The following is a 17272-nucleotide window of genomic DNA, read 5'->3' as shown; positions in this document are numbered from 1 at the left end:
GGTTTTCTTCCTTCCTTTGTAAAGAGATTATCAAAACGAGAGGGAATGACCCACTTATAATATCAGATGGTTATGCCTATTAATAGTTTAATACCAGTGCTTTGGAAGAAAATTATCCACTCTAATATCAAATAGTTATGACTCTCATTTCTCGATGATGATAGCATCATGTATATGGACAAAGTGGATCAGCACCCCTCGTCTTTTGGCCAACCCCATATGAAAGCAAATCGTTTCATCTGTTGAACTAGGCACAGAGGGCGTAGCTGTTGTGCTGCTAAACTATATTTTTGGTCAGCAAACAGCACATATGTGCCACTACAGAGTAACAACCGTCCCTATTCAACTAATAAAAGCCACATGTGGTTAATGGGTTTGGCCTTAAGCCAGATCATCTGGTCAAATTTTCAAGCCTATGAGCAACTCCAAACCCCTATAAAAAAAGAAGCAACCACTATCATCATTCATCAACCTCAGCACAAATGGCCACGTCTTCTATTCTCTCACTCCTTGTCCTAATCTCATTTCTGGTCCTAATCCAACCCTCTCACGGTGGTGGCATAGCCATCTACTGGGGCCAAAACGGGAACGAAGGTACCCTAAAACAAACCTGCGCCACCGGAAAATACAAGTACGTGAACATAGCCTTCCTCAACGTCTTCGGCAGCGGCCAAACACCACAAATCAACCTAGCAGGCCACTGCAACCCAGTCTCAAATGGTTGCGCCACCGTCGGCCCCGAAGTCACATTCTGTCAGAGCCTAGGAGTCAAGGTGTTCCTCTCCCTCGGCGGCGGAATCGGAAACTACTCTCTATCTTCTGTTTCTGACGCAAAAGATGTAGCCAATTATCTATGGAACAGTTTCCTGGGGGGAAAAGGAAACGGCAGAGACAAGTCAGCTACTACACGTCCCTTCGGCGACGCCGTTTTGGATGGGATAGATTTCGACATAGAGCAAGGTGCAAATCCATATTGGGATGACCTTGCACGTTATCTCAAGGCGTATAGCAAACCAAGAAGAGCTGTGTACTTAGCTGCAGCTCCTCAGTGTCCATTTCCCGATGCGTTCGTCGGCGGTGCGATTAGTACAGGGCTTTTCGACTATGTTTGGGTTCAGTTCTACAACAATCCTCCATGCCAGTATAGCTCAGGTAACACTGACAATATTCTAAACTCGTGGAATAAATGGACTACGTCTATACAAGCAGGGAAGATATTCCTGGGGTTGCCGGCGGCTCCAGCGGCGGCTGGAAGTGGGTTCATTCCGGCTACGGTGCTGAATTCTAAGATACTTCCGGTGATAAAGAAGTCGTCGAAGTATGGTGGAGTGATGTTGTGGTCAAAGTATTATGATGATCAAAGTGGTTATGGTTCCTCCATTATCAAAAATGTATGACTTTTAATTAGTTCCTAAATAATGAGGATGAATAAATAAATTGGACGCTCTTATCTTTCCAATATGCTTCTTTTTTGTCAAAGTCAATGTTTTTTTTTGTTTTTTTGTGTTAGATGAGATGATCAACATCTTACACATTCTCTAACCCGGGCGGTTGCCAGAAGTCAGCATGGGCTTCTGGTTTGATTGTCATAAACAATGAGAAAGTCAACATTAAGACGGCAATTAATAATTGATAATTTGGTGTGTATTCATACATCTGTGTATAGTAGAGCTTTACCTTGAAGATTGCTCAAACAAATCATGAAATCAAGTAAGAATATATGCACATAGGAACACAATCACAGAGAACTGGATCAATGTTGAGATTACCTTTCACCTTATCTCAAGGAGTATAGCAAAAGCTCCTCAATCCATTTCCTAATGCTTTTGTCGGGATTATTAGTGGAGGGCTTTTCGACTATGTTTGTGTTTAGTTCCACAACAAGGGAATCCTTCATGATGCTAGTTAACTCAAATGAAAACATATAGTAAGAAAAAGAAAATTAAACTTCTATTAATTGTGATTTCCATTAATTGTATCTATATAAATTTGCATAGTGGAATAAATTAAGAAAATTTAAAATAAATTAAAAGACTTAAATGAAAAAAAAAGGTTGAAATAGAAACTAACAAATAAATAAAATAAAATAAAATAAAAACAAGAAATTTCGAAAATATTATTTTGCAACTAAGGCAACGCTATGCTTCAAAAAGTTGCAACTAAAGGCACTCGTTTTGTTTAGGATGTGGATTTGTAGGATTTTGAGACTGATGGAATTTGGTTTTGTACTTTTTAGGCCTTGGACAAAATTAGAGTCGAGAGCCTTACAGATAAGAACAAGCTTGATGCTCAACCGGAGCTTTTCATCAGGCTCGTCCCTGATAAGACCAACAATACCCTCTCCATCATTGATAGCGGTATCGGCATGACCAAAGCTGGTAACTACATTGAGTAATAACTTTCATCCTGCTGTTCTGTGTTTTACTAAGAAAATCCAAGTATTTGGTTACAAAAGATCATTAGCTGTTAGTTGTGTTGTAATCTTCTGTTGAAATTTTCCATTAACTATTTAAACAAGAGAGTTATGATTTGTGAAGTCTGTTGTTGAAATTGTCTATCAAATGATTAATCAAGAATAACTATATTTGATAATATAAGAAGTAAACAATTATCTAACTGTACAAACTAAATAACCTAGCTTTTGCGATTTATGAAGGTCATTGGGGGTTCGACCTAATTCAAATATACTCATGTATATGTAGATTTGGTGAACAACTTGGGTACAAGGTCGGGGACCAAGGAGTTAATGGAGGCATTGGCATCCGGAGCGTCTGATGTGAGCATGATTGGAAAGTTTGGTGTTGGCTTTTACTCGGCATATCTTGTTGCGGAGAAGGTCATTGTGACTACAAAGCACAATGACGATGAACAATACATTTGGGAATCCCATGCTGGTGGTTCCTTCACCGTGACGAGGGATGTCAATGGTGAGCAGCTTGGAAGGGGAAACAAGATTACCCTCTTTCTCAAGGAGGACCAGGTGAATATCTAAACCAATTTGTGGACGATGGTTCCATATGATTGAATGGTTTACTGATTGATTATTTGTTATGTTGTGGAACAGTTGGAATACTTGGAAGAGATGAGGATCAAAGACCTTGTGAAGAAGCATTCCGAATTCATCAGCTATCCCATCTACTTGTGGATTGAGGTCGAGGAAGCCAAGAAGGAAGAGGAAGGAGCTAGTGGGGAAGTTGACGAGGATAAGGAGAAAGAATAACAAGAAGATTAAGGAAGTTTCTCACGAATGGGAACTCATCAACAAGCAGAAACCCATCTGGCTGCGCAAGCCGGAGGAGATTACAAAGGATGAGTCTGCTTTATTCTACAAGAGCTTGACCTATGATTGGGAGGACTACCTTGCAGTGAAGCATTTCTCTGTTGAAGGCCAGCTGACTTCTAGTTGACCTGCAATGTTTCATGAATTTATTTCCTGATTTGAGGAAATCAAATGCCAGTTTATTGTGGTGCACACAAAACAAAGTTGAGTCCAAATTTTCAAGACACGGGATTTGAACTAATTTTAAGAATGGGTTGCTCAAACAAACCAATTAAGCAAATAGGCAATTAAGTAAGAGTGTTAATGTGTTAGACGTTTAATTCCAAACAAACATTCACTCATTGTGCTGCTAAAACATTATCACAATAAACTAAAAGGGGAAACAATAGGAGTAAAAAAATATAGCACATAAGAAAACAACCAAAGCACGAAGAACATCATCCGTGGATTCCAATGGAAATGCTATAATCTTCGTGGTGCACGGGCAGATAACAAAGTTATGTAGGCATCTCCTATCTCTGTAATCTAGACTTTGCGCACTTGAATATTGTGAGTGGACTGGAGCCGCCAAATGGGCTGTCTGCCACTCTGAACGAGTGCGACCTCTTCTCCTGCCTTTACCATTCCTTGATTCTGTATATAACATAAAAAGAAAATGAATAATGTGGTGTGGATCAATCAAACAGTTGACATGTAATCCATTTGTAAGGGCTTTTAGATGGTTGGCATTGCTAGGTTAGTTCAAAAGTACAGCATTGGCCTTGGCTAAAAGTAAAAAGTGTCTGCCAAGAATGACCCTAATATGAACATGCCCACTTGATAAACCCCAAAAGGTTGTACAAAGTTATTAACAAATACCAAGTTATAGTTTATGGCAAACGTATATCTAATCAATGTTCCATCTAAACCTTACCTGCAGTACGGCCAAGGCATTAGTGAAGCTTTTTTCAGCATCATCTGCAAACTCCATGTGTATGGGACATACACCTTCATACAGAGCCAGTCTCTGTTGTATCCTCTTACTGCATGGTCATCAAAGTACAGGTATTGTGATTAAGTCAAATATCAAATTCATATTCCTAACTACAGTAACGTATATGACAATATCACAAACAATGCCTTTTTGACGAATAACATAAAACTCACTCGTTTGTAAAAGCAAATATTGTCCCAGAAGGACGAAAATGGCTCAATAGAATAGCCATGAAACCAGATCTAGTGAACACGACGATTGAGGTTCCAAGAGTATTGGACATCATGGTTGCATGGTAAGCAAACATCTCGCTCATATGATTCTACAGTAATGAGAACAAATATATAAATATAAAAAAAGAAGAAGTTCAGATGGAGGACACTGCAGATAAAAAGCTGAAAGATGACATATATGTTGCCTAACCTTAAAAGCTTTGCCAAGATTGGCTGGCATTTGGCCATCTGTGACGGTTGCCTCTGTCCGCAGAGCAACAGTGTGCATAACTTTCACGGCTTTCAGCGGATACCTGCATGGATATGAAACCTGTATTGAATATCCCACACTCTAAAAATTACACTGTAATCCAAACCTTCCCCCTTAAGCATAATTCCCCAAGTCACGACAACTTACTTTCCATTAGCAGTTTCTCCCGACAGCATAACTGCATCAGCACCCTCCCGGACAGCAATGGCAATGTCTGATACCTCAGCTCTGGTTGGGGTTGGGTGAACAATCATGCTCTCAAGCATATTTGTTGCAACAATAACAGCCTTCCCCATGCTACGGCATAGCCTGATTATCTCTTCCTGCATTATGAGATAAAAAGTGGAGTTAAGGATGTAACATTCTATATCAACTTATTGCTATTATCAACCATATTTGTTTGCCATATGTTTGTCGTTAACTACCTGCAGAAGTGGGACCTCTTCAACAGGGAGTTCTGCACCTAGATCTCCTCTTGCAACCATGGCCTAAAGTAGACGAGCATATGTTAGATAAATCAGGTAAGTAAAGTGTCTATAACCGGGATCTATAAGTTAACTTGCTAACTATACTTATAGTTTTGCTCAAATTATATTCTATATGTAAGAGACAACGTCGATAATTTATTGATCCAAGTCTATAATGTTGTTCTTAATAAATCAGGATCCAGGACAACTAGCTTGCAAATAGTTTTCTGTGCAGGAAGTTTATACCCCATCAGATGCTGTGATAATCGAATGCAAATTTGGGATCGAGTCTGCACTTTCAATTTTTACAATAACATGTATATCCGCATTACAGCCTGCAACATTAAATGAAACATACAATTATTTGTAATAATTAAGTAAAGACTACGCTATTCAACTGTATTTTTTGAATGTATGATAATAATGTTGGAATAATTACTTCGCAGATAATTCTTCAATTCATGAACAACTTCTGCATCTTTAACAAACGAAACTGCATAGAAGTCAACTTTATTATCCACTCCAAATTTGATATCTTCCCAATCTTTCTCTGCAACAAATTAGTTTAGACAAAGGAAGTCTGTTAGCAAAATAGATAACTCCTGAACTTGCAAACTCTTAATAAATAAAAGGAAATAAACATATTATAGAAATATAAAGGAATGAGTTAGGAACCGAACCAGTGATAGAAGCCAATGTTGCACTTTTCCCTCGCACATTCAAGTGCCGCCTAGACTTAAGTTCTCCTCCATCGACAACTTCACATTTCACTGAGTCTGCCGTCTTGGACTTCACCAAAAATGACATCATACCACCTATAGAACAAGTCATGAATCAGTACTCAGAATGCAACCATGAACTTAAATGTTTAACAGAAAACTATGATTTTGCATACCATCAACCAGAAGCATGTCACCCACTTCCACATCATTAACAAAATCATCATAGTTCACACTAACACACTCTGCTGTTCCAACCCCTCTCTGAATTGTAAAAGTAAATTCCTGCCCAGGGGCCAAATTAATTGGCTGGGGCAGGTCACCACTCCTAACCTCAGGGCCCTGATACATAACAACACATTTCTTAGTGGAACAGCCCCAATAATTTCAAAAAGTAACACTTAATATGTTCAGTATAACCTAATAACAAAACAATACGCGAAAGTTCACCTTGGTATCAAGCATGATTGCAATGACATTGTCCTTGGATTGCTCATTATATTCCTTAACCAAGTCGATAACCTTCTGATGAGACGCATGATCTCCATGGGACATATTCATCCGCGCAACATTCATCCCCGCCTCAGCCAACTTCCAGATCATTTCGCGAGTGTTGGTGGAAGGACCAATTGTGCACACAATCTTGGTCTTACGTCTCACTGTTGGCTTTGACCACATCCCCACTGAAGTGTTCCCATTTTGCTGAATCGTCTGTAATTGCTGGAATTGCTCCTTTATCTGACCAAATAACAGAAATCTAATAAGCTATACATCCTATATCGCATTCACATTCAGCTCGAACAAGCTTAACATCTAGAGACCAGCTTATCCACTATCAATTTACCATTCCAAAACAAGAATTCACCCCTTTCCTCGGTTCTAACGCCACAATAAGAAACTAAGTTTAATTCCCTTCACTAATTACAGAGCTAAGAAGACAAAGCTATACATCCTAATTTGCATTCACATTCGGCTCAAACAAGCTTAACATCTACAGCTTATCTAATATAAATTCACCATTCAAAAACAAAAATTCACTTTTAAGTTTCAATTAGAGAGCTAAAAAGAGACTAGGGACTGAATAGCAGACGAACCTTGGGCAAGTCCTCGGGCGACATCGGAACGACCTCGGTCTGTAACGGCTGCTTGGCGGCGATCTCAGACCTCATCCTTCTGCTGCCGACCACTTTCCGGCTGGTGCTCTTCTTCTCCTCATTCGCCAGAACTCTGGAAGCGAAGCTCGGCGGCTTGAGCTTATCGGAGCTCCGTCCCTGGGTGGATCCGGACCCGGGGCACAGGATCGAGCTCTGAATCGCTCTCATAGCCACCACCTGAGCCATTTTTCTCGGTTTGGAAAAAAGTGTGAAAGGTATGGAGGTTTTGGAGAGAATGAGTGGAGTTAAAAAGCGAGGGGTGGTGTTGTAGAAGTCGCCGGAGAAAACTAGGCGGAGGTTTTGAGGGGGGCGGATAGTGAGAGCGGTTTGGGGGGGCTTTGGTCGTATCGAAGAAAAATGGAAATGTAGCGCTAAAGAAGAGATCTTTGGGACCCGTGACGGGGACGAGAAGCTGTCTGCTACTTGGCAATTTTTGGTTCAACCCTAATTTTTGAAGGAAGGATCAACTGTTTAACCGATAGTAACTACTGAAATATTTGAATACGGACGGAATGATATATAGCACCGACGTAGATTTGTACCGATAGAAACATTAAGTGTGGATTTTTTCTGCTTCTTGTACTTCGGATTGCTGGATCACTTATACTGGCGGTGCAATGGATAAATAGGAATGGGAGATCAATTCTAAAGCTAAAGAGTTAGTTATGTTGGTAAATTAATTGTCTCTATTACAGTGATCAGAGTTACAATTTTATAGCGTTTAAAAACCTTTTTTATTTTTTTAAATGTGTTTGTCGTGTGAACAAGTTTCGATAAAGTGTTATGATGATTCGAGTTCGTGATATTACAGTGGTGTGTTTAATTTGGAGTTGTTGCTAACTTATACTTAAAAATCTAAAATTAGCCACATACTTATTGTAGTAAATGTAAATGATTATGAATATCCGTGAGTAAATATGATTTTCTCAAATTTAAACTATAAATTTTTAAAAAGTAAAAAACTTTATTTTTAGTCGAAAATTGATGTTTGTCAATTGTACTTAGAATTTGACTAAATTTGTGTGTGACACACGTTTTTTTTTCATGAAAAATAAATTTTCTTCAATATTTTGATTTTATTAATAAATGAAAAAAGAAGAAGAAGGAAAATGCAAAATACTTAAGCTACTCCAGCAGTAGCAGATCCTAAACCACCAGAAGAGCGCGGGAAATTCATATCTATATTGGCGCCACTACGTGTACCCCCCCAAACCCTCTCTCTCTCAGATCTAATCGCCTCCCCCTAAATCCCTCATCTCTCTCACTCTATTCGCAAATCCCTGAACCCTAATCTCCGACAAGGTATGGATTTGCAAGGCTTATCGGTGATCTGCAACGGCCTCGGAATCGCCCTGGACGACGACGACGGAAACCGGATCGGTTACAGGAAGCACAAGTACTGCTTAGGTACGTTACCGATCTCTCCGATTACTCTCCGATTATCAATACTATAGAGTTCTCTTAGATTAAAGTGCCGATTGCTTCAGATTATTAGGGATTGTTTTTCTGAAATGAAATTTGATCTTCAGTTTTACTGTAATTGATTGTGCCTATTGATGTTTTAGTTACCGCTGCGAAGTTAATCTGCTGATCTATGTATAGTTAAGAGTTGCATTTCTGTGATTGAGTGATAGTAATTTGGCTTATTCTGCATTTTGGCTCAAATTGACAAGGAAATGGACTGGGTTGGGTGAATACTGAAGTTTCGATTTCTATTATGTTCGACAGATAATTTGAAGGATTTGCTGAGGTTCTTGAGGCGCGATGATCCGCAGAACCGGGATGTTTTCAAGGAAGTATGCAAGTGGAATATTGTATCCAAGGAGCTGATACCTATTATTGAGCACTGCCAAGATGATCGCAGCTTGGTTTTAAATGCAGGCAAGTTCTTGTAATGTGATTATTACCGCGTGAAGTTACTTCCGAATCGCATTGTTTAATTATTCATTTGCTTTGAATTTGCAGTGAAGGTTCTGGTGTTCCTGACTATGCCAGTGGAGGCTACATCAAATGACATTTTACAACAAATTGAATTTCTATGGGAGCTGAAGTCTTCAATTACGTCTAGTGACATTGTTGCGGTTATAGTTTCACTTCTGGAAAGTCCACTAGAAAATCTGGAAAGGTGAGGAAAAATTATACGTGTTTCTTATTTGGTATCATTGGTTCACTGGAAAGGTGACTAATACTATGCTACACAGTGATGTGTTCACAGAGGACGATTGGAAATTGGTACAGCTGGTACTTACTCTATTCCGAAACATTTTAGCCATTCAAGACATTTCATTGCAGCAGAAGTCTGGGGGTACTGCCAGTCAATTTCTATCACGCAGAGATAGCTTTCTGGAACTTTTGTTTCGTGAAAATGTGATGGACTTGGTTTTAGCCATAACACAGCATATTGGTGATCATCGTAGTTATCTCTCTCATGATAACTTGCTTCTATTGGAAATTTTCCATTATACATTTATAGGGCAAGAGCCAGAGTTGATTGCAAATGCATATTCAAAAGGTGCTAAGGTTGGTGTCCTTTCATATCTTTCTTATAAGTATATTTCTTGGTAGCTAGCATCGAAAGTGTAAATAAAGGTGATATGATTAATTTATCTTTCTTAAAAAGGTTTGATGTGTGACATAGAGCCACAAGAACCAAGTTTTTTTCTTCGTTGTTAATTAAAATAGTGTAACAAGTGCAAATTGAATTAACATTTTTCCTTTTCTTTCTTTATATTCCTAACTAGTTATGCAATAGGTAATTACTGTTTTCTGATATTCTAGTTATGACCTGTCTTACTAGGTGGAAGAAGATACTATAGATTCTGTAAATAGTCTCAAGTCTATTATGGAGGAAGAGAAAGAGAAAAAGAGACTAAAAGTTAGTCGTCATTCCAATTTTGGTGGGACATTTATTCGGCTTACCATGGTAGGTAGTTTCACTAAGGGCTGATGTTAAGCTAGAGTTTTTATTATATTCTTCTTTAATGCCAGCTATGCCTTGGCAGGATGGTTCAAAGGAAGTTGTCAAGGGAAGACCTACTTCTGCTTCTTGTAATACCCTACAGAAATCACAAAATCGTCGAGGTCCAATAAAAAAGATTGCTTGGGATCATGGGATATTACCTTCAACAGAGGATAAGATTTTGGAATTGCTTCATGATTTTGTTAACCAGTTTTTATCAGGGGGTTACAATGGTACATCTTTCTTAAATTTGGGTTCTATTACATGTTTTTGTTACTTAGTCTAGATCTATTGTCATGCTATTGTATTTTGACTAATTTATCCACATGTGTATCAGTTTTAATGCAGTCAATTCGCCAGGCTATTGAAAAGGAACACCACTCAATCCAGAAGAGTGATGTCATTATCTTCTTTCAGGTTGCTCAGTTTGTTACTTCTTGCCAATATCACAGGCATTCAATTTCTAAGGTGAGATATGATATCTAAGATGATTTTTTTAGGTTATTTCTAAATGGCCACTGTCTTTACCTTATTGGTTGCCATGAGTGCACAATATTCTCCAATGGTCTTGACTGAAAATGGGGTTTATTGTAACCAACAAAAGGATTTTCAAACTCCTTCCATTTTATGGTGATACTCCCAAGGTTCTTATCTATTTATAAATGCCTGTAGTTTAATTTTCGCAAGAACATATAGAATAATAAAGATGAAGATGTGACAGCCATTTTAATTTTTCACCTGTATCTTCTATGCTGTAACAGCCAAGCCTGAGCGCTGAAGCAGACACAATTGAAGTTCCCACTGGTAAAGAGGCTGATAGAACATTCTTTAGAGGTGATATATGTGGACCCATTGCAACCTCAATGAATGAGTCGATGTTCCAACTAGTCATTTCAAAGTGGCGTTATGCATTCGATGGGTTGAAGGAAACACATGACTACAAGTTTCTGTCTGCAGCTGGTTCTCTTATGAAAGAAATGGTGGGCACAATCTTTCACTAGCTTTGATGTTATAGGCAGATTCTTTGGTCAACTTAATAAATGAATGCTTTGATATTTAAAATTCACCAATCAGTAACACTTATGGTTGCCTAAGTTATATGTGCCTGTTTGTTAATTTACATTACTTTTCACCTGATTAACAACTTCAATATCTTACATTTGTTTCCTCAGTGTCTTAAAATAACATAAAACCAAACATATGGGAAGCATAGTTTAACACTCTTTGCATGCGAGGTTGGTGTACATGATGGAGAAACAAAATGAACTTTGAAAGGAAAAATTGCAGTTTGAGGTCCATTTGAATGACAAATTTTAAATTGCCACTCTAAAGCTTCTATGAAATTAATTGACACTTCTATGGAATTAATTGACACATGAAATCAGGTGGGCCTATAACTGTTCTATAATTATGCCCTGCAATATCCTTCTTAAACAACTTTTCTTGCTTGCAGATTCGCATGCTAGATTTGGTGCTTAAGTTATTGCCAGAAGACTCCAAGGAGCCTCAAACAGCTCGCATACTTCTGTACAAGTTATTTTATGATCAGACCGAGGAGGGGATGACCCATTTTCTCTTAGGGTTGCTGAAATCGTTTGACACTCACAAACAACCAAGAAGGTGATTTTCCTTTCACATCAACTACAACACTTTTTTTTCATGGTTGTTGCTTGTTTGGCATTAGTTTAGGAATCCCAGTTTAAAATGGGGAGATGATTCAGCTTTCTGTAGAGCATCCTGTTGACTGATCAGTCTGATCTGATCATCAAGATCAAAGCAATACTCGCCTTTAACATTAATGTACTAAAGTTAAAATACAGACTAGTGAAAAGATTTAAGATCCATTTTGGTCTTGATTGAGAACTTCTTCTAAAACTAATTTCAGTTTCTGACCTAAATGTTGTTGCCATCTTCACAAGTGTTCCTTATCAGTGATCTTGCAGATCTGGTAGAGATGGTTTATAAAGTTTTACGGCTCATGGAAAACCTTCAAGCATCTGGAACATTGAGGGTATGTCACATTGATAATTTTGGATGGCGAGTGTTTTTGTTTTTATATTACTTGAATGTCATTTTTGAAGTGTGAGGTTAGATATAATTATTATAGAGATATGTTCTGTTCATATTTCCTTGATTGGAGCCAGAAAGTCTGCCACAGTCTTTCAAATCGGATATTTGTAAAAGCATATGTATATGCTTTGTCTTTAGTAATCCAACTATCATATCTGTCCTCTGTAATTTGTCCGAAAATTACTAAATATTCTGCATTTGAACTTTTCTTTTTTCGATCATCTGAAATTTTTTAATGATTTATGGTTTATGTATTATTGATACTCAATTTAAGGATATGGTATGAACTTTTATTGTATCCTTAGTTCCTTACTGAAGCTATATTTCTTTCGTGGTTAAGGTTTCTAAGAAGTCAAGGAAGGGGAGGAAGAGGAGAAAACTGAGTGAAAAGGAAACAGAAAATAAGCTTTCCGGAGAGCATGATACGGTTCAGAAAGAGACTGACATATCCAATGGTGAACAATTAACAGATATGAGTGTAACCGAGAAAAGAAGCCTAGACACAAGTTCTAATGAGAAACAAGACATCAGCATCCCTGGCCAACCTGATGAAGGCAAAAACTCTTTGTTGAAGACAGAAAACTTCTCGAGCAGTCAGGCACAGTTAGATCACAAAAATTCTGGTGATGCAAAAGGTGATCTTTGTTATAGTACAGGTGACTCTTCTGGTGATGAGGAAGTAGCTGCAACTACTGAAGTCGATTTTAATGTGTCAAGTTTGATTTCTGCTTTTTCAAACAACAGCATCATCCAGAAATTGTGTTGGTTGCTTAAATTCTATAAGAGTAACTTGACCAGAACAAACCACTACATCGTATGCATGTTGAGAAGGATCAGTGAAGACCTGGAGCTCTCTCCAATGCTGTATCAGGTCAAACTTGAACATACTCATTTTTAGACAAATTTTGGTAGCCATTTACAGTTCTTTCCCCGTCTCATTCTATTCTTTTTTTTCTTTTTTTCTTTTTTTGCAGTTATCACTCCTCACTATATTCTATGATATCCTAGCTGAGCAGAATTCATCTCCTTGCAATGAATATGAAAACATTGTTGGTTTCTTGAAAAGTTTGGTCAGGAAAATGCTAAAAAAAATGAAACATCAACCCTTACTTTTTGTGGAAATTCTCTTCTGGAAGACTCGCAAAGAGTGTCATTACATTAATGCTGAATATTTATTGCATGAGCTTGGCCAATTGAGGAATGAAAGTAGAAACTGGGGAGATACTTTAGAGGATGGAGATATGGGTCGATCAATGGACAAGGGATGGACAGCTAGAAGTCTAGCAGATGCACTTGGTGAAGATGAAGCTGATGTTGTGCTCGACTTTGGACATAAGAAGTAAGAGATGCTTCTAAAACCAGAATCTTCACTTTGTCATCATTATGTTTTGATACTACCAGTTTTCTACTAAATTGGAAATATTGGTCGGTGTAAAAATTATTAAGCAAGTTAATGAGTTATAATGTCTGGCCTTGCTGGAAAGTGGTGGAGGGTTTATTTTTCTTATTCATATCTTACATTACTGGTTTACCCTGTTGCCAAAAATAAGAAGGCAAAGAAAGAGAAAGAACTTTTGTAAGTAAATAAAGATATGCTCATTTCTTTTCCTTTTTTTTCTCTACAGCAATAAAGAAAATCTTGGAAAAGTGAAAGGCGATGCTGCATCTACTTCAGATAATGAGATTGATGAAAGGTAAATCATGACAAGTACCTTCCTCATACTTACAACTCCTAATGAGCAGTATTATGCTATTAAAAAAAGAATATTGTACTTAGATAGTTAGATTTTATTGTATTGAAACCTTGGTGCATTTGGCTATTGCAGCGGGGGCCAGTCCATGAAAACTGAAACTGGAAGGGGTCCTCTAAAAAAGAAAAGACTAGTTATTGGAGAGGAACAGGAGATGAAAATTAAGGATCTGTATGAGAAGTATGTTGCTCTAATCCAACTCTTTTATTATGAAAAACCTTTTTTTATTTCTTTTTCTTTTTCTTTCTTGAGCCTTAAACATATGTAGTGGCTATGATGAGTGTTTTACCAGAATTTTGAGTTGTGCTTATACAGTTCAATAGCAGTGTAGCCCTACTTAATTTATCATCCACCTAACTGAATTTCATTAAAAATATGGCCAATTTAGATTCAAGGAGAACCACAATTGTAGTCTACTAATTGCTGAAGCTCTTGATCCTGATGGGAAAATTTCATCAACTCAAATTTCCAACAAGCTTAAACAGCTTGGACTCAAAGTTGCACGAAGGAGAAGATTGCGCCATGCACAGGAATCTGTTTCTGCTGAGCCTAGTCAAACTGATGGAGATGGAGAAGTAGAGGAAACAGTTATTACTCATCATGAATCAAAAACTCGGCCTTTGTAAGTACATTTTAATTTTTGAGTATTACAGTTCGATTACTTTTTACTATACATTTTAATTTTTGAGTATTACAGTTTGATTACTTTTTACTATACTCTAAAGTTTTAGATGCAGTAGTGAACTCACTGGCGCCATCTTTTAGTGTAAATTTTGTTATTCATTTACTCTTTTCATTTGGGAACAAGTCTTCATGCTTTCTGTCCTGTGTCGTTGCTGCACTGCTCTTCTTACTGTTGGTTAATTTTAACTTCAAATTTTTATAGGCACACAAGAAAAAGAGTCCGTGGCTTAAGCGAAGCACAGGAAGCTCGAATTAGATCTCTCTATGATCAGTGAGTGTTACTTGGTTGCTTGCTAGACATTTTTTAACATGATCCCCATTCACTTGACAGGTGTTTTGAAAAAAAAAAAAAAAACCAATGCTGTAGTCCATTATATACTAGTTTATAGTCCTAAAGAAAAGAATTATTCTTTGATCTACCCAGGTTTAAAGACCATAAAAGTTGCAACCACATGATTGCCAATGCAATGGATGAGGATGATAAATTGACAGCTCCTCAAGTTTCTCGTAAACTTAAGCAGCTTGGGTTATGTATTCCTCAGAGGAAGAGGTCTGGAGCTAACATGCCGATGAGGGATCAGGACCTAAATGATTCTGACACAAACAATGCCAATGCCTCTGATGATGAAACATTGTTATCATTAATGAACAGGTTATTTTCGTTCCTGTCTGTATGCCAATATTGTTGTCAACTGTTAGATTTTATTTCACTGCTACTAGTTTCTCTTGCTTATGTTGTCATTGTTGAGGCGCTTGGACAGCACCAGCACATGTCAAACTATAATTACTGTCCTTCTAAGATAATTTTTCAACATAAGGAAAACTCATTCAATCAGTTTGGTCTTTAGATCAACTCAGATTAGCCTTTTCAACCATTCATTGCAATTGAAGTCAACTATTATTCTCTCTTTTCTCTTATAATATAGGCAATCTTTATTTTGCATTACAAAACTGTTTACATATTATTATGTCATTTTTTCTTGTGATTAATCAACGAGAGATTCTTTAAGCTCTTGCAATTTTTAGGAAACATCCCCACTCATTTTTGTGGACGTTTACTTTGGACTTTGGATTATCTCCCATTGGACTATTGTCATAAAAAGTTTTGAGCGCTCATATGAATGCTCCCTCTCACAGCTACTCATCAATGCTGTGCATGTGATGTGGTTCTTGTGAGATAGGGTTGTGTATATGCCCCACCCATGAATATTTTCTCCTAGTATTACTAAATACTTCACATACGGTAGTAACTTCTTTCTCTTCTCTGATTCATTGTTGCTTTCTGCACTTACAATGTATAGATGCATAGAAACCTACCGAGTATGACAATACTTTTTGAACTTTTAGGGGCAAAAAGGATAATATCGGAATTAGTGAGGTACCAGAACAGATTACCAGAAGAGAAGTGTCAGAAGAGGAGTCTGATGATGAAATGCTAAGCTCTGTTCTTAAGTAAATCTCTTTTGCCATTAAGTATACGATTCTTATTGTTAAGACAACTATGTCTTTTTATTAATTTGCCTTTTGGATGCAGGAAAGCTAAGGGATCCCTTTCTAAATTAAAGGATCAAAACCTCACAGCCATATCGATTCAGGGAACAGCAAGAGGAAATGCTTTAGAAAATAAAGTTGAAGAAGCTGTTGTATCTTCTGGCAGGTAATTGAGCTTCATTCAACTTTCTCTAAGTTTTATGCTGAATATCTATACCCAAGTCTGGGAAGTGTTAAGTCTGGCCTTTCTCATGTGCTGAAAAATGAACTATTGGGAAAGGAGGGTGGTACCCAATCGTAATCTAAGTGCAAAAAGGTGTTATATATATTAACGAAATAGTTGCAGTAATAAGCCTTAATATACAATTGGTGCTTGGTTCCCTTCATTTCACCCACTAATAACTGTATAAAGAATGATATGATTATGCTTAGCAGTGCTTCAATAACCTTCCTTTCATCTCTTGTTTAGTCTTTTTTTAACTCAATGTACATTTCTTCTCAGGGATGTTAACGAGCAATCCTCTGGGTTGGGACATGCCGAAATTCACGATGTAGATACTTTCAATCATGCGAGTCCCAATGGCACTGCACAAGCTGAAGTCACAAGCACCGGCAGTGGTAATCTATTAGATGCTACACCTGTGAAAAATGTAGAGGATTTGGAACATCAGAAAATTGGCATTGACTTGGAAGATTCAGGGGATGAAGCAACTCATAGTGCATTAATACAGGGTGGTGCGAGTAGAAGGAAGATGAGGATGATGGTACTCGAAGATGAAGATGATGACTGAGGTCAGGGTTCGCTGTGCTGAAGGGTATGGAAAGGATGGTTTGGTCTCTGCTGGAGTTTTTGTATGTATAGCGTGATATATCGTTGCATCTCTCCTTGTCTGCAAGTGCTGAAGGAAGAAAGCAATTCATATTTCTTGAAACTGCAATTGAGAGATTATTGTGTAAGGGTACTCATCAGTAAGATTGTATACGTTTGGATAATTGTCCCCAGATGAAATATATACTCATAACGTCACTTATATGGCCATCAACAGTTTATTTAAAGTATTTTATCCAAATGTGCTGGACTGCTGGTGTGCTTAAGCCATAAGTAAACCAAAAAAGTTTGATCTTTATATGTGAAGGATCGATGATTATCAGTTCCGCATTAGGAATTGGAAACCAATGTTGAACATAATACAGCTTCTTGGGACTTTCTCGAAAACAAAGTGAATCATGTTTTCCGGTTT

At 37.7% G+C, this 17272-nt stretch overlaps 4 protein-coding genes across 5 annotated transcripts; 3 read left to right on the top strand and 1 right to left on the bottom strand.

The window, feature by feature from the left end:
• Positions 1-456: 456 nt before the first annotated feature.
• LOC112173693 (hevamine-A) lies at positions 457-2899 on the top strand. Of its 2 annotated transcripts, XM_040512453.1 has the most exons (3): positions 457-1391; positions 2237-2378; positions 2657-2899. In XM_040512453.1, exons 1-3 carry the CDS (start codon positions 483-485, stop codon positions 2773-2775), a joined length of 1170 nt encoding a protein of 389 aa, XP_040368387.1. In that variant the 5' UTR covers positions 457-482; the 3' UTR covers positions 2776-2899. The 2 variants fall into 2 exon arrangements, with proteins under 2 accessions (XP_040368387.1, XP_024167143.2); XM_024311375.2 differs by lacking the exon at positions 2237-2378 and having other exon boundaries at positions 2657-2692.
• On the top strand, positions 2783-3220 carry LOC112172441 (heat shock protein 83-like). Its single transcript, XM_040508376.1, has 2 exons — positions 2783-2980; positions 3065-3220. Exons 1-2 carry the CDS (start codon positions 2783-2785, stop codon positions 3218-3220), a joined length of 354 nt encoding a protein of 117 aa, XP_040364310.1.
• Positions 3221-3518: 298 nt separating this feature from the next.
• LOC112182414 (plastidial pyruvate kinase 2) lies at positions 3519-7453 on the bottom strand. The gene is made up of 12 exons (XM_024320914.2): positions 7017-7453; positions 6373-6660; positions 6099-6264; positions 5884-6018; positions 5643-5753; positions 5450-5538; positions 5162-5224; positions 4884-5059; positions 4677-4779; positions 4427-4575; positions 4194-4302; positions 3519-3913 (listed from the first exon to the last, which is right to left on the bottom strand). Exons 1-12 carry the CDS (start codon positions 7260-7262, stop codon positions 3806-3808), a joined length of 1743 nt encoding a protein of 580 aa, XP_024176682.1. The 5' UTR covers positions 7263-7453; the 3' UTR covers positions 3519-3805.
• A 794-nt stretch (positions 7454-8247) lies between these two features.
• On the top strand, positions 8248-17101 carry LOC112182422 (protein timeless homolog). The gene is made up of 20 exons (XM_024320922.2): positions 8248-8483; positions 8805-8957; positions 9042-9201; positions 9278-9596; positions 9874-9999; positions 10079-10268; positions 10373-10503; positions 10797-11015; positions 11489-11655; positions 11968-12046; positions 12446-12976; positions 13080-13444; positions 13731-13799; positions 13932-14036; positions 14245-14478; positions 14743-14811; positions 14965-15192; positions 15888-15992; positions 16075-16197; positions 16534-17101. Exons 1-20 carry the CDS (start codon positions 8381-8383, stop codon positions 16820-16822), a joined length of 3765 nt encoding a protein of 1254 aa, XP_024176690.1. The 5' UTR covers positions 8248-8380; the 3' UTR covers positions 16823-17101.
• The last annotated feature ends 171 nt before the right edge of the window (positions 17102-17272 follow it).

Source organism: Rosa chinensis, chromosome 1 (genome assembly GCF_002994745.2).
Source record: "Rosa chinensis cultivar Old Blush chromosome 1, RchiOBHm-V2, whole genome shotgun sequence".
Taxonomy (NCBI): domain Eukaryota; kingdom Viridiplantae; phylum Streptophyta; class Magnoliopsida; order Rosales; family Rosaceae; genus Rosa; species Rosa chinensis.
This window is presented reverse-complemented; position numbering and strand designations above follow the sequence as displayed.